The sequence below is a fragment of the Arvicanthis niloticus genome, chromosome 12 (genome assembly GCF_011762505.2).
Source record: "Arvicanthis niloticus isolate mArvNil1 chromosome 12, mArvNil1.pat.X, whole genome shotgun sequence".
Lineage (NCBI taxonomy): Eukaryota > Metazoa > Chordata > Mammalia > Rodentia > Muridae > Arvicanthis > Arvicanthis niloticus.
Genome location: NC_047669.1, coordinates 30,094,524 through 30,107,002, shown reverse-complemented (window position 1 = coordinate 30,107,002; position 12,479 = coordinate 30,094,524). Strand labels below are relative to the sequence as shown.

The 12,479-nt window shown below is 41.6% G+C and overlaps 1 protein-coding gene across 15 annotated transcripts in view; it reads right to left on the bottom strand.

The window, feature by feature from the left end:
* The window catches only part of Ccdc191 (coiled-coil domain containing 191), a 66,971-nt gene that overhangs the window by 25,908 nt on the left and 28,584 nt on the right, over positions 1-12,479 (bottom strand). For 14 of the 15 annotated variants that reach the window (XR_013113586.1, XR_013113584.1, XM_076942963.1 and 11 more), the window contains one exon: positions 6,282-6,472. The exons of the other annotated variant lie outside the window; for it this stretch is intronic. Coding sequence is in view for 12 of the 14 variants with exons in the window: in XM_076942963.1 (XP_076799078.1) it covers positions 6,282-6,472 (191 nt within the window). In the remaining 2 variants the exon portion in view is untranslated. The remainder of the gene's footprint in view (positions 1-6,281; positions 6,473-12,479) is intronic. 15 annotated transcript variants of the gene reach the window in all.

Below are 12,479 nucleotides of genomic sequence, written 5' to 3'. Positions count from 1 at the left end.
ATAAGTGAGACAAAGTTTCACCAAATAATATTTATCCTTGTTACCAGAAATGCATCGCTATTTCTGTCTAATACAGCCTTGAGACACAAGCAACTCAGCTGCTATGGTTTCAACACACCTTCCAAAAATGTGGAGACTGAACTCCTACTGTAACAATATGAAGAACTGGGGCCTTGAAAAGGTAATTAAGGAGATGGGGACTATAGCTCAGTGTTACAGTGCTTACCTACCAGCCCCCCCCCATGAATATGCTAATAAGGTAATGAAGGCTCTGCCCCCAGGAAGACTAATGCTCTTATCTTGGAGGTGGTTTACCAATGAGAATGGTAAGAGCCCTAGTTCCCATCTGTCCAGTGTGTGCGTCTTTGCCCTTGTCATGACAGAACTATGTTCTGGATTTCTAAACCCCAAGAACTAGGAACCAAATAAACTTCTACTGTACATAAATTATTCAGCCTGTGATATTCTGCTACAGCAGCAGAAAAAGTGACCAGGATATCTTCCAACAGCATATATCATTATATTTAATTGATCTTTATAATTCTTTGATGATGGTTGACAAATACTTGGTGACTGGCAGATAGTCTCTATAGTAAAAGTACACTGTGGATGATAATAAATATGCATGCATCTATAATGGAAATAAGTATCTAACAAGACTGAGTCTGATACAATTTTAGAGAGGCAGTAAGTTAAGTGGCAGGGAAGGGAGGACTAAGCTGCAAAAGCGAAATAGGGAGACAAACAAAGAGCCTCTAGTTTTCTCCAGTAAGGAAAATTCATATATTTTAGGACAGAAGATGCATGTTGCTGAGTCTGAGTAACATAACATCCAATTTACATCAGTCTTCTCAAGGATGAGTGTGAGATGTTCTTGGTGTGCTAACATAATTTTTACAGCATAAACAGCCCAAAGCCGCACTGGGGTTTGGACCTTCAGTAAAATTCTTTGGATACTACAAAAGACCAAGGAAACACCATCTTTATGACTACATCAAGACTAGGAGGGTAGGAAAATAAGAAAGGCATAGAGTGCTGAGAGCCCACTCTATGATGGCTGCACAGGAGCCTTGGAATGCAGTCACAATTTCTGTATTTGCCAGCTAAGGTGGAAGGGCCGAAGCTAGACACTAGTAAATGAGAGACAGGCTGTTTCCATGCCTGCTCTGCATTTCATCTTGGCATAGTGACAACATCCCAGATGAACCAACTTCTATACTTTTAAAAAGATCGCACTAAAAATGTAGCTAGTCCTGAAAGAGGGGTGAAATCACATCGACTTCATAAAACCTTAGTGAGATGCAATCACTTAGGTAAGTTTACCTGAAGAAAAGGCTTGAGACATACTTCCCAGATAACCATAAAGAATGACAGAGTGCCTTATGGAAAACAGCCTGTCCCAATATGCTTGTGAGCTAAATCAGAACATTTCTAGCAAGAGCGTATAAATTGATCATCATAATTACATAACTGTCTGCAAAGAAAGGCTGTCTCTACAGACCTAAGAGCACAGAACAGCAAAAATTTAAATAGGAATTCCAGTGTGGGCCATGCGGTCCAGGACCAACACCTCTAATGATGCTTTTAGTGTGCAATCTGGAACTTCAATGTCAGGAGAGTACCAAGCAGACCTGGGATAGTTGGCAAGTGGCTGACAGTCTCTCATCTTCAGATTCACCCTTAGAAATGGTATTGGGAACTCTACACTGTCTAGTCTTCAAATGTTTTTTTTTTTTTTTTAAATTCTTTTTGTTACCTATATAAAACAAACTGTAAAAATACAGAATGAAATCCATAATAAAGTAATAATGCTATCTTATAGCAAGACTATTGAATATCTAAACCATGTTTTAATTCTTCTGTGTTTTGGGTAGGACTTATACAGTGGGCAGATGGAGGTCAGAGTAAAACTTGCAGGAGTCTGTTCTTCCACTATGTGGGTCCTGAGTCTTGAATTTTTCAAGAGGGAATGGGAGGGGATACATATCCACATGCCAGGGACCAAAGTACTAAAATCTGATGCAAAACGTAAGAATAGCAGTGACGGCAGCAGCTGCATTTGGGATGAGCAGGTTCAGCAGGAAGAGGAAAGAGCAGGCTAATGCATTCAATAATGCACTAGGTAGCAGTTCCCCAGGGAAACAGAATATAAGACTCTAAAAGGAGTTGAAAGTGAGCCAGGCAATGCAAGTCTGGTCCTCTGACAGGTCTATTTGGGGCTTCACTAGATGCATATGCCATGTGGCCAATGGCCACTCACCTGGGGACCTGCGTGAGCAGAGATGGGAAGGCAGCTGAACACGATTAACAGAAGCTCTCTGCATATGGCTCTCCAAAGAAGGCTGAACCCAGAAGTGTTGTAAATGAACAATTATGGACAATCAACGATTACAGGAAGGAAGAAGTGGGAGTCTTAAGAAATGAGAGGGAGAGATTAAGGCACGTTCAGGCATGGCCAGGGGGGTGGTGGAAGACTACAGCACAGGAGATGAGGAAGGCAGCTGGTACAGCCTAGGGCAGGTGCCTCCTAAGAAGGACCAGAGAAAGCGGGGAAGCAGGGCTCAGGAAGAGCTGGCAGAAAATACTGAAGCAAGCCTGCTTATTTCCCACTTCCTACAGAGCTGGCTCAAAATTCAAGGAAGAGGGAGAGAGAGTAAGAGCTATGGAACCAACCTGTGAAAGTGAATGTGCTAATTTCAATGCCACAATGTAAAAGACATGAGGAACAGAGTTTTGTTGTATGACCTCAGCAACTGAATGTGAAAATGTCTGTTGTGCTGAAATTATAGTATGATATTATATTGAAGTTTAATAAAACCATTAGTTATAGTAACCATATTTTCATTTCATTTTACTTTTGGGGAACTAGGTCTCATGTAACCCAGGCTGGCCTCAAGCTGGCTGTGTACTAAACATCACCTCCAGCTGCTGATCATCTTGTCTTCTCTTTCCAAATGTCAACATTACAGCATGCACCATCACTCCTAACCCAAGACTACTTCTGAAAGAAAAGAGATGGATGGAAAGAGAATGACCACAATTCCTATTAAGGAGAGCCAGATGCATTTGTAGAATAAGTGCATGCACCCTTGAAGTGGAGGTGAGATTGTGCATAGGCTCAGAAAGCAAAGAAGGTTACTCAATTATGAGTAAGAAGAGAGGGATTTGTTGTTGCTTTAGTGAGCAAGTGGGAAGAACAGAGAAGCAAGCCCACAAGGCTGGGCCTTGCAGGGAACACACCACAAGGAGACAACTCAAGGAACAAAACAACTGTGGGTGCAGAAATCTGGGATGTTGGCTTCAACAGCATCCTGCCGTGAGCCACAGCATCAGCTGTGTCCTGTCAGTAGGTGAGCTGAAGGCTCCCATGTGAGTGACCACTTTACTACTTGTTCCCTCCAGAGCAGGAAGACTCCATCCAGTTAAACTCAGGAAGCAATGGAGCCTTGTCTCACTGCCTGGCTCATTTACCACTGTGGTCAGTGTCCATCCAAGGATGGGGAGAAACCCCAGTGGGCCCAATGAAGATGGCTGGGATCTGAGTTTCCTAGGTGTCTAGGACAATACTCAAGGCGCAGAGAGCTGGGGACTCAGAGGGGTCTGCTCAAACAGCTCCTTCCCTCTCACACATTTCTCAGATGATCTGACACTTGGTTGTTTGGTTGGTCTTGTCTTTTCTCTTCTTTCTTTCTTCATTTCTTTCTTCCTTATTTATTCATTCATTCATTCATTCTACAACCCAGTATCAGCCCTTCCCCTCCTCCTAGTACCCCCATGAAAGTCCCCCTCATTCTACCTTCCCCTTCTCTTTTGAGAAAGGGAAGACTCCCTCTGGGTGTCACCCCCTGTACTCCCATCATCATTTGACAGCTCTGTTTTTACATCACAATCTAAAGCAAATTCCAGTACAGCAGAAAATCATCTCTGGCCTAGGAAAGCACAGCTAAGATGCTGTTTGGCTTAACTGGGAAGCAGTACTGTCTGGACAAGTCTCTGAGTCAAGAGTCCTGAGGACAAAGCTCTCAACACACTTGCTCCACGTGGCTTTTTGCAAGACACTTCTCTGCTCAGGGCTTTCTCTTCCTTATCCGTGAAATGAGGGCTGGATCAGACAAGCCTGAGGTGTCATCCTGTTCTGGGATATGTTTTGTTCTAAGGTTTTATAGTAAGAAAAAATATTATAAGTTAAATATTTTCTAACTTCAGCAGTTAACAATGTTTTAGTACCCATTCTGAACATTTAAAAATAGACACCTGAAAATAATTTAGATACCAGACTAAAAGTTCTGAGATCTTAAAAAAAAATGGCACATTATACTATTACGAAATCTCCATTTAGTGCTTTTATATTTAAACTGTTTAATTGGGATGGAATCCTGAGTTCTCCAGATTTTTCTTCTACAAGTTTCTTCTGGCACATGATGCTTGAAGGCGGCTTTTAACTTCAGCATTTCACTTTCCACTCTGTGCCCTTACACGGTCTCCAGTTTACAGTGTTTACCCAGCAAACCTCGAATCAGTTAGTTTTTCAGTATGCTGTCACCCCAGTTCTCACGCCAATCACAAGGTCCAAGGATTCTCGAAACAGATTAAAGGAGAGTTTTCTCCACTGGCCCTTTCCACAGAGATGTGCCCCAGCATATGCCACAAAAGAGTCATCCTCTTGCTAGAAAAGCTTTAGAAATTTACCTTATAACCAAGTAATACCTAAACTCCTTGTCCTGGCATATGAAGCTTCTCATGGGGGCTGGAAAGGCTCAGGGTATATGGAATACACATAAATGTACACAGACAAAACACATAGACACATAAAATAAACATAAATAATATTTTAAAGGTAGGGTGGACAACTAATGACATCGCTTAGAGACCTTGGTTCAGTTCCCAGCACTCAGAGGGTAGCTCACCCCACCCACTAACTACAGTTCCAGGGATCTGATGGCCTCTTGTGGCTTCTACAGGCTTCTGCATGCATGTGGTACACTCACACAAAAACACACAGTTTAAAAATAAAGAAAGAGTGCAACCAAGCAACCAAGCTAACAAACCAGCTTCTCAAAAGCTGATGGACTTGAAGGCCACATGATTGATTATCTCCAGCCAAACAAGATACCTATACTTCCTCCCAATGAAGCCTGTTCTATACAACCTGAGGCACCTACTCGGCCAGTGACATTTGCTCTGCTTTCTTAGCAGCAGAAGGGAACATATTTCCTCACTGTACAACACTGCTGAACACCTGCACTGTCCCTAGATACTGTTTTCCTCATGCAGGGCAAAGGACCATGTACCCAACACCCATAGGACTTCTCAGGGTTGATGCCATCACACAGCTGTACAGCTATGCCTTCCAATGCAACCACTCTTCCACATACCACACACTTAAGTTTTCATCCTGACAGAGTTGTCGTTAATGATTACACATAAGAACATAATGCATCCTTCAACCTAGGTGACACTGATTCCTAGAATAAGAAGGTTATGGACTGAGGGTGTGTATCCCAGTAGTAAAATATGCATTTAGACATGTAAAGCCCTGAGTTCAACAGCCATCACCATCAAGTAACAACAACAAAATAAAAATAACACACACAATGACTGCATGTAAAGTTAAATTTGGAAATAAAAAGGGGAAATGTATTTAATTTTAAGATAATAAAATAAAAAAAGCTGGCCCGGCGGTGGTGGTGCACGCCTTTAATCCCGGCACTTGGGAGGCAGAGGCAGGCGGATTTCTGAGTTTGAGGCCAGCCTGGTCTACAGAGTGAGTTCCAGGACAGCCAGGGCTATTAATTAAAAAAAAATTTAAAAAAGCTTTATTTGACAATAAATTCTGCGTGACAGAGCACCAGTAAAGAGGGACTTGATATAAAAGTGTCAGAAACCTCTAAATAAGGTGTGGGACAAAGGACAGCAGTGTAGGAGGAATCACTCTTGGCAGGTTGGCCCTCCCAGATGGATGCTCCCTGTGTCCTTAATTAACATTCTATGTACAGACAGCGATTCTATCAATGAGATTTATTGGCATACACAGCAAACTCCCTCTCAGAACTGTGAGGTGGTACATGGCGCAGTGCTGTGTTAGCATTAGAAGCCCTATCCTTCCTTTGCAGAAAGGGAATGAGCTCCATCAGTACATTTTAATCAGATAATCTGCCTCACTTCTAATTTTCAGCTATGCCTTTCTAGCTGGGGATTCTGAAGTTGATTTTCGGGCTCTTTGGAGGAGAGATGCCCAGATACGTGCACCAGAAGAATTTTCAGAATCTAAATAATGGTACCTGTTTTCTTCCCTAAGGTCATTTTCCAAGGCTTTGGTCTCCCGTTCTAACTTCTGGGATCGTGTATGGTCTCCCCAGGCTCTCAGGACCTTCAGTTGAAGCTTCCAGTCAGACAGGGTCCCTGCTTTCCCCAGCTTAATCCTATGATCCAGAATCAGCTTGTGCCAGGCAGAGAAATACCGTTTTTGACACTAAAGTGGAAAGATTTGAAAAATCACCACCAATCAGCTATTGTGTTTCAAATATGCCACACTGATAGCCCTGTCCTCAGATTTCCCCATCACACGAATCGCACACAAACATTTCCTGTGATTCGAATGGAATGGAACAAGGCTCAGTTCTTTCATGTTTATAGCAATGAGAAATATTTAAGTCAGGCATCAGAGGTACCCATAGTTTCAGGCCTTAAACTAAATACTAAATTCTCATTACAAACTAAAATACTTAATTTTCATTATAAGGCACTGGTCCTGTGTTAAACAGCTCATATCTTCAACAGGAACTAGAAGCTTGAGAGAGCTGCTTCCACTAAGACCTACCCACTAGGATGTCTTGGAAGCTTCAAATAGTAGTAAGCCTTTAGTTCAATCCTGTCTCAAGTACCACTCATGCTACACGAGTGAACACAAGTAACAGAATGGGGCCTGTTCTTGAAAACAAGACAGTTAAAAATAACTGGTTTATCTGGGCTACCACTTATCATGTTATTAGGGTTTTGATGAATAGGCCTAGAGATTTTCAGCCCTCATGTGCCTATGTAGGCAACAGCAAATTAGACAAGGTCTACCAAGTCCCCAGAGCACACTTTATTCATGATCCAGGTCTGAGGAGAAAATCACTGCCATGCAGTTCTTGTCTATATACTCTATCCTCATAAAAACAAACAAACAAACAAACAAACAAACAAAGCAAAAGCATTCTGTTCTTTGTAGATCCCTCTACTGTCATTTCTTGGCATCAACACCAACCACACTATATCACATTTTCCTCTCCTCATATTAACTTCCCTGTCTTTACTTGCTGCCCCTGCTCTGCCTACTTCAGGATTACTTCCCACAGAAAGTCTATGGCCAACTCTTCCCCAGCTGCACGTGCTCATCCCACTGTATTCCAGTGAGCTTTGCATTCTCCAGCCAATCTCTCCCCACACTTTAGCAGGATTTCTGGTTTAATGATTTCCATGAAACTGTGGGACTCCTGAGAGGGCATAAAACCCTTAGCTGGGAATGACAAACCTGGCAGGGGCTCTAGAGTATGAGATGAAACAGAAAGCGACATTACAGGAAGTAGCTTTATGGGAAGGCTGGGTTTCAAAGACTATAGGCTAACTCACTTTTTTCTTCTTTTAAAAACACGTAAGGGATGCTACTTCAGCTTTTACTATACACCTGCCATTGCGTTTCAGTTTGGGAGTTTTAAACAAAGTTTTGGAAGAAACAATCTCTACTCTTGGAAGGTTATAGGGAAATGGAAAACAGAAATAAAAGATGCCTCTTCTATGCCAGTAAGATGCCTCTGCTATGTAAAGGCACTTGTCCTGCAAGCTTGAAAACCTTAATTCTACTCTCAGCACCCCCAAAAGAAAAGAACTGATTTCACAAAACTGTCCTCAGTGCAAGTTTGTTTTCTGTTGCTGTGACAAATGCCACAACTGAAAGCATAGGGGGAAAGAGGCTTATTTAGCTTACACGTTATAGTGTAATAGTATCACTGAGGAAGCCAAGGCAGGACTTGGAGGTAGGAACTGAAGCAGAGCACATGGAGGGATGCTGCCAGTTGGCTTCCTTCTAGGTTCACTTTCCGCTGCCTTTCTTATCCAGCCCAGGCACACTTACATAGGGATGGCACCCCTGTAGTAGGATGGGCCCTCATACATCAGTCAACAATCAAGAAAAGGCCTCACAGACATGTCCACAGGCCATCTGACAGAGGCAATTCTTCAAGGTGTATAAGGTTGACAACAACTAACCAGGTCATTCTCTGACTTTTATACAGATGTCCACCTCCATACACTATGCACACACACAATAAAAATTAAAAATGTTAAAATATCAATAAAATATAAAGAAACATGTGCTAGACTTCTTGGAAATATATTACTTGGCCAGAATTATTTTTCTATTCAGGATATCATTTACATTCCCATTTAGATAATCATACAGGGTTATAATACCTCATCAGGAGAAACCATGAACAACATAAATCAAGCCCTTTATATCACTTTAAAGGAGGACACATTTTCAACTCAAATCTACATAAGAGGAGGAGGGAGGACAGGAGGCCGAAGAGAGAAAAGGATAGACTTGGTGTACAAAGGGTGTGCCTTCATCCATAACAAGGGACACACAGCTGCCAGGCTGAGGGATTGCTTCTCTAGCTTATAGAATATATTATCTTAAAATATTTTTTAGATTTTATTTTTTATTTTATTTTTATGTGTATGAGTACTTTGCCTCCATGTATATATGTGCATGATGAGGGTGGCCTGGTGCCCAAGGAGCTCAGAAGTAGAAAGTGGGTCCCCTGGAACAGGAATTAAGAACCACGGAGAACTACATGTAGATCCTGGGAGCCATACTTAAGTCTCTGAGAGTACAAGTGCTCTGAACCACTAAGTAGTTCTCCGGCCCCAGAACACAGCATTTTGTTAAATGTGTCACTACCGAAGGAAAGTATCCTGAACCTATTTACCACAGTCACTAAGCGTCTCCTCTTGAGCTGGGGGGCTTAGTCAGTGGGAGAGGTCTGGCATTAGCATGTGCAGGACCAGGATTCAAGTCCTAGAACACAGAAATAAAAATACAAGAGGAGCAAATTCCTCCTGATTGACTTAGTTAAATACTCTACACACAGCTGTATTCAGTCTCTCAACTGCTGGGTCATATTTTATGGTGAAATAGTACAAACATAATCCAACTTAATAATATTACTTCTCATATCCTTGTAAAAATTTTTTGGAATGTTTATTTTATGTGTATAGCTGCCTTGCTTACATGTATGTCTGTGCACCATTTGAGTTCCTGGTGTCTGTGGAGGCCAGAAGGTGTTGATTTTCTTATCTGAGATACAGATGTTTTTGAGCTATGTGGATGCTGGGAGCCTAACCCAGGTCTTGTGGAAAAGCAGCCAGTATTCTTCTCTTAATTGCTGACCATCTCTCCAGCTCATTTCTTTGGATTTTTATGTCCCTCTTGTTATAAAGTTCAAAGTAACTTCTATGTACTATTGCATTTTTAATTGTCTATTCGTTTATTGGTGCTAATGATTAAACCCAGGACTATGCATATAAGCAAATAATATACAACCAGGCTACACCCCTAGCCCTCTATTGTTCTACATGTACTATTTTATTCATTCTTAGATCATTATGATAAAATAGAAATTGTAACTATTCTTATGATTTAGCCCATTGAGTTAAAACTGTAGGTAGAGATTGCTGGATAACTAAATTCACAAAGTAAAGCATTAGTGTTAATCTCAAGGCCAAAACTTAAACATTCTGGTACGCTGGTGATGTGTCTAATCTATAGGTAATTAATCCGTCTATCTTAACAGTCAAGGGTACATTCTCTGCTTTGAAATTGAAGGAAAACTGCATATAGCTTACCATGGTAGAACAGTATGTTTAGAAAGTTGCCTGAATTTAGGAAACCAAAATTAGAGCCTATAATCTCTGTAGTCAATATGCTCCTTTAACATCCCAGGGTTAAGACCCCGGGAGCCCAGGGTAAGTTTCCAGGGTGTGGAGTGGGCCTGACTGCAGAAGCTAACAACGGCTCCATGCTAGGTGCCTGAAGCATTCCTTTATTGAAATACACTTACTACTGGGCTTTTTCCCCTGCTTGCTCAAAAGCAATCTCATTAAAATTTAGATTAAAAACTAAAACATGAATCAAAGATAGCTGCTTAGTTATTCTTGACCCATAGTAAATATTACTTAGGTAAACATGAGTCTGATAAATGTGCTTGAAGACGACACTGGTAAAAGGAATACACTCCCAGTCCTCTCATTTAACTTAGAAGGGACAAGAAGTGTCATACTTCAACAGATAGCATCTATTTGTTCCCTTTAAGCTAATATTAGTCACTTTTCTTATTGCTGTGACAATTCCTGGCAAAAGCAATTTAAGGAAGGGTTTAGTTGGGCTCTAGGTTCAAGGGCACAGTCTATCATGGCCGGGAAAGTAGGCCAGCTACAATGGTCTAGGAGCAGTTGCAGTTTGTGGCAGTTGGCCACATGGTACCCACAGTCGGGAGGCAGAGAGGGATGAATGCTGATTTAAGCTGGCTTTTCTCCTTTATTTGGTCTGGTGCTGTTCACATTCCCAATGGGTCTTCCCTACTCCAGTAAACCTCTCTGCAAAGTCCCTCACAGGTGTGCCTCCTAAGTGACCCCAAATCCAGGCAAGGTGATAAGGATTAAAGGTCACCCCACATCCCCAGTAAATTGCCTACTGCTCCTGTCTCTCCTGATCAGTTTACAGTCTAGAGCTACAATGGTGCTTGTGATGGTTTGGATATGCTTGGTCCAGGGAGTGGCACTATTGAAGGTGTGGCCTTGTTAGAGTAGGTGTGGCCTTGTTGGAGTAGGTGTGTAACTGTGGGTGTGGGCTTTAAGACCCTCATCCTAGCTGCCTGGAAGCCAGTCTTCTGCTAGCAGCCTTTAGATGAAGATGCGGAACTCTCAGCTCCTCCATTGCTATGCCTACCTGGATGCTGCTGTGTTTTCTGCTTCGATGACAATGGACTGAACCTCTGAACCTGTAAGCCAGGCCCATGGTGTCTGTTCACAGCAGTGAAACGATAAGACAGTGCTCTAGCCCCTTGCTCTTAAAAGCATACTTGAGCTGGAAGAGGAGTTCATTCTGTTTAAGCCAGGAGAACTGGGAAGTTTTACTGGCCAGGTAACTAACATGACCTCTCTCCATTTCTTTCTTACTTTTGTTTCTAAATTGGGTTTTGGTTGCTGATGGTGTCCAGATATAATCATATCTTCTTCCTGTAGCTTTTACCATCTATTTATTACAGGTTTGATATGGTAAATGAACCAGAGAAAAATCATGGCAGAGATGAACTGTACCTAAGTATGTAGCTACAATAATTCTTCAAATACAATACTACAATGTGAGTGAACATTTTAAAGTGAAATGCTGTCTTCCCCTTAAAATCTTCCACAAGACAGCATTTGGTTTTTAAGGTTTCCACTAGAGGGAAGAAATGACAACCCACCCTGCTAAATTTATTACCTGCACTGGAGTTGCCCTCGTTTTGTTGGCAAGAAAAGCTCTTCCCTGAAGTGTAATCACACCGCTGTCACTGCAGATGATTGACACTCCGTGGAACAGCAATTTGCTATCTAATCTTCATTGTAATTCTAACCCTGTCACTAGAGATGCTTGTTCTGATTAATGAAGTGGGTAACTCATCAAAATTCCTTAGCTAGTTCCCTTTTGTCAGAAAGCTCAGTGATAATTGCATCAAAATTCTTTGTCATGGAAAAATAAACAATGAATTGTAAAGAGGACAAAAATGTCAACAAGTTTACAATTTATTTTTGCTGAATGGAACTAACTGTGGTGCAACCCGTGGTCTAGGGGACTTGGCTGAGGTTCAAATGTCAGGGAGAAGGTTGCCCTCCCACAAAAGCCCTAGGGACTCTTTTCTGCTCCCATTCTGAAAGGAACAGACATCCCACACTGCAAGTGGAAGAAATCTTCATTGCTTGGTTTTCCTTTGAGAACCACTGTACAAAAAAAAAATTAAATTAAATTAAAAAAAAAAAAAGAAAAGAAAAGAAAAAGAAAAAAACAAAAAACCAAACCAGGAGCTACCTGGAGAACCTGGGACTTGAAAGGGTCTTTTACCAAAGTAACAGAAGTCTGCAGTAGGAAGGACCAGGCTTACATTCTAGAAGGGAGAAGTACCCTCTGACCTATCCTGCTCCTCTTTTCATCGTTTTGCCTCCCCCCCCCTCAAAGAAAAAATCATGACACTGCCCACCCCCACCAAATATCTAGATTCCTTTACTGACTTCATTAGAAGAACTCCATCACATTTCCAGGACAGAGTACTAAGCCTGGGACTTTATATCACATGCCATGGAAAACTCCAGAGGCCTGAATGTGTCTCTACTAGAAGACACTTTTATATTCAATTTCATTCTTTCTTCTTTTATACTTTTTTTTTTAAACCCTTGAT